General features: G+C 51.6%; 2 protein-coding genes across 2 annotated transcripts; one reads left to right on the top strand and one right to left on the bottom strand.

Annotated features, from left to right (window-relative positions):
• Positions 1-73: 73 nt before the first annotated feature.
• FIBRA_07284 (uncharacterized protein) lies at positions 74-891 on the bottom strand (the record flags this gene model as incomplete). Its single annotated transcript, XM_012328970.1, has 4 exons — positions 74-499; positions 557-636; positions 696-792; positions 850-891. The coding sequence occupies 4 exons, from the start codon at positions 889-891 to the stop codon at positions 74-76; spliced, it is 645 nt and encodes a 214-aa protein (XP_012184360.1).
• Positions 892-1,242: 351 nt separating this feature from the next.
• On the top strand, positions 1,243-2,954 carry FIBRA_07283 (uncharacterized protein; the record flags this gene model as incomplete). The annotated part of the gene is made up of 2 exons (XM_012328969.1): positions 1,243-2,884; positions 2,938-2,954. The coding sequence occupies 2 exons, from the start codon at positions 1,243-1,245 to the stop codon at positions 2,952-2,954; spliced, it is 1,659 nt and encodes a 552-aa protein (XP_012184359.1).
• Positions 2,955-3,025: the final 71 nt, after the last annotated feature.

Here is a 3,025-nt window from a genome sequence, read left to right as displayed (position 1 = left end):
CGGTATTGTCGCTAGCTGCCGGCTGCGCCTGAGGAGGGGCAGCAGCGACAGCCTCTAAATGCGCTGGAATACCCTATCCGATGAAGTGAATAGGCACTGTAAAATCAACATGAAGTAGCGACTCTCTTACGTTGAATAAATATTCCACTGCTCGGTCTGGGTTGTTAAAACTTGCTCTCAAGGCCCGCATCACTTGATCGCGTTCAAAACCCATTTCCATCATGTTCTGAATAGTAGATTGTAACGCCTCGCCAGTCAAGAACGAGTTCGAATCATTAAACGCCTGTTCGGTCGTAGGCGCTGCGATGGGCTGCGCCTGAGCAGGAGTCAAGATTGGTGCATTTGGTGGTTGAGGAGCGGGTGAAGGAGCTGACGGCACAGATGGTGGCTCGGATACAGGCTGAGGAGCAGGTGCTGGTGCTGGGACTGGAGCGGGACTTGAGGTGGCGGCAATACTGGTACTGGTTGATGCAGCAGGCAAATTGGTCACGTTTTTGGGCTGTATTCCAAAGTGATTAAATTTGGATCAGAAAACAGTATGATATCCGAGGAATACCTTTGAGACCATCAGCACCAAGAAATCTTTCTCCTTAATCTCGCATGATTCGACGGTCTTCGAGTCGGGTAGAATTTTACCTGCAATACAGTCGGTGAGTGGGATCTGGTCAATTGAAATGTTATGAAGTTCATGTTACCGGAGTAAATCAACTTCTGCGACTCAATAGTGTGCCCTTGGTTGTCCTGTATCTTCTTCTTCAGATCGGCCACTGTGTCTGATCCCTCCGCATCGATCTACAAGCGCATCGTGAATGCTGCAAATCTAGCTAATCGCAGCGGTAAGGATCATACCTGGAAGACTTTCTGCTGCAGTGTTTTAACAGTGATTTTCATCGTGGCGAGATGTGCCAGTGAAGGTCGGGGATGAGATTGGACGGAGAGAAAGTGTGAAGAAACGACCACTTACGCGTCTTCCTCACGTGATTGCGGAGCAGCGTCGACGCGCGTCAATCCAGCTCGTGGTGCCCACCTGCTTAGCACCTGCTTAGCACCTGCTCAGCACTGGTGCTGTCCCGCCCTCCGGTCGCTTGCTCCATCCCACAGAGGCGAAATATTACCTGCTGGTACAGTCAAGACCTTCGCATTGATAGCGAAAGTGCCGGAACACCTCCAGACTGAAACAGCTGAACGTAAGTCGCGTTAAGCACTGCTGGTCTGCTCAGGACGCTTCCACTGTCCTAGATTATGGAGAAGGAGTCGGGCGACGATTATATCCGACGCATTGCTAGCTACATCCACGCGCACGAACAAGGTCTCGCCGCTGCTGGTCTCATTCGCAAACGGCGCGCCAAGAATGTCTCCGAATCGTCCATCCTTAATCCTCTCGGCTGGTTTGCGACTGACAGTGCTGTTGGTCCACCATCAATCAAGCCTGTCATTCTTACATTTGATGCACACCATTTATTCTACCTCTTAATGCGTCTTGAGGCCCTTGGAATTGATGTTGGCTCGCTCGAAGTTAGGACTGACAGCCCATCACGACCCATGAACTACATTAACATATTCCCCGACTCAGACAAATCAGAAACACTCTCCCTTCTTTCATTTCGCTCATCTCTATCTGCGGTCTCGCGCCTTTCCCTCGGCGCGGGCTGGTGGGGCCGACCGCTACCGCCCAGTGTGGACAACGAGCTCAAGTACATCTACAGTTGCTTTACAAAGCTTCCTGCACTCTCTTTACGCGCTCCCGAGGCACGAATAATAGCTGATATCGCCAACGAGGCACCTAACGAGAATGCGCTCCCTCTCGATGTTTTCAAGAATCTACAGACGTTGCAATGTGTAGACATTGATCCGCGCACACTGCTTGGATGGGATAGGCTTGCCGAGAGTTTGCGAAGCTTAATCATCAAGAACAGTGGGATTGAGGATTTCTCAGACATATTTATTGGTGCAGTTCTTGACGATCAGGCGCGGAGGGACGGGCGCGCGCAAAATGCCAGGACACGCCAGGTCTCTCGAGGTGTTTCCCGGTCAACATCATTTTATGGCACTCGGCTTCCTGACACTGTTCCGGAGGACGTGGAAGACGAATCCGACGATACAAGTATGAAGGAGACGCCCAAGCCTACATCTCCTGCGGAGCTGTCATCGTTGAAGTGGGCTTTTCTCCGCCATTTGTCGTTGGCCGATAATGCGCTCACGTTTCTACCAACCTCTCCCCTGCCCTATTTGACATCGCTCACTCACCTCGATCTATCTTCTAACCTGCTTGTCTCCGTCCCGCCAGGACTTTCACTACTGTACAATCTCGTCTCGTTAAATCTCTCAGACAACATGATTGATTCGGTGTTGGGCATTTACACGGTACTGGGCCAAGTTCTATACCTCAACCTATCGCGCAATCGACTTGAGTCGATATGTGGTCTTGAGCGATTGTTGGCACTTGAACGGGTCGACTTACGGCAGAATGTTATCGAGGAGAGCGCTGAAATCGGGCGTCTGGCAACATTACCAAACATTAGAGAGGTATGGGTGGAAGGTAATCCATTAGTAGATCTCGAAGAAAGTTATCGGATCCGCTGCTTCGACTGTTTTTGCAAAGAGGGGAAGAGTATTCAATTGGACGGTTCCCCGCCTGGCTTCTATGAGAAGATGTACCTCAGTTCGCCACCTCTGGAACAGATGAGTTCCCCTCGACCGCCCTCTGTGGCTTACACTCCGCCGGTTGTTGCTGTTGGACATCCTCGCGTCAACAGTCCATCGCCGATGCCCAGTCCGCTACAGTCATCATCATCACCGCCCTCGACTCCGAATACACCATCGCCTCAATTGGCGGCAGTCAAAGGACGGCGGAAGAGGAACAAGCGGATTGTCGATTTGGACGGTGGGCATGACACCAGTGAGGCCGGGAGCTCGAGGAGTACATCCCACGCACAGGCATCATCCCGTGTTGACAGCGACACCAGTCATGCAAGAATATCACCACAGCCGAACATCTCATCCCAATCATATCCACAAGCTGGCC

Source organism: Fibroporia radiculosa (assembly GCF_000313525.1).
Source record: "Fibroporia radiculosa TFFH 294 genomic supercontigs, scaffold12417, whole genome shotgun sequence".
Taxonomy (NCBI): domain Eukaryota; kingdom Fungi; phylum Basidiomycota; class Agaricomycetes; order Polyporales; family Fibroporiaceae; genus Fibroporia; species Fibroporia radiculosa.
Note: the sequence above shows the minus strand (reverse complement) of the source record. Positions and strands in the feature narration are given on the sequence as shown.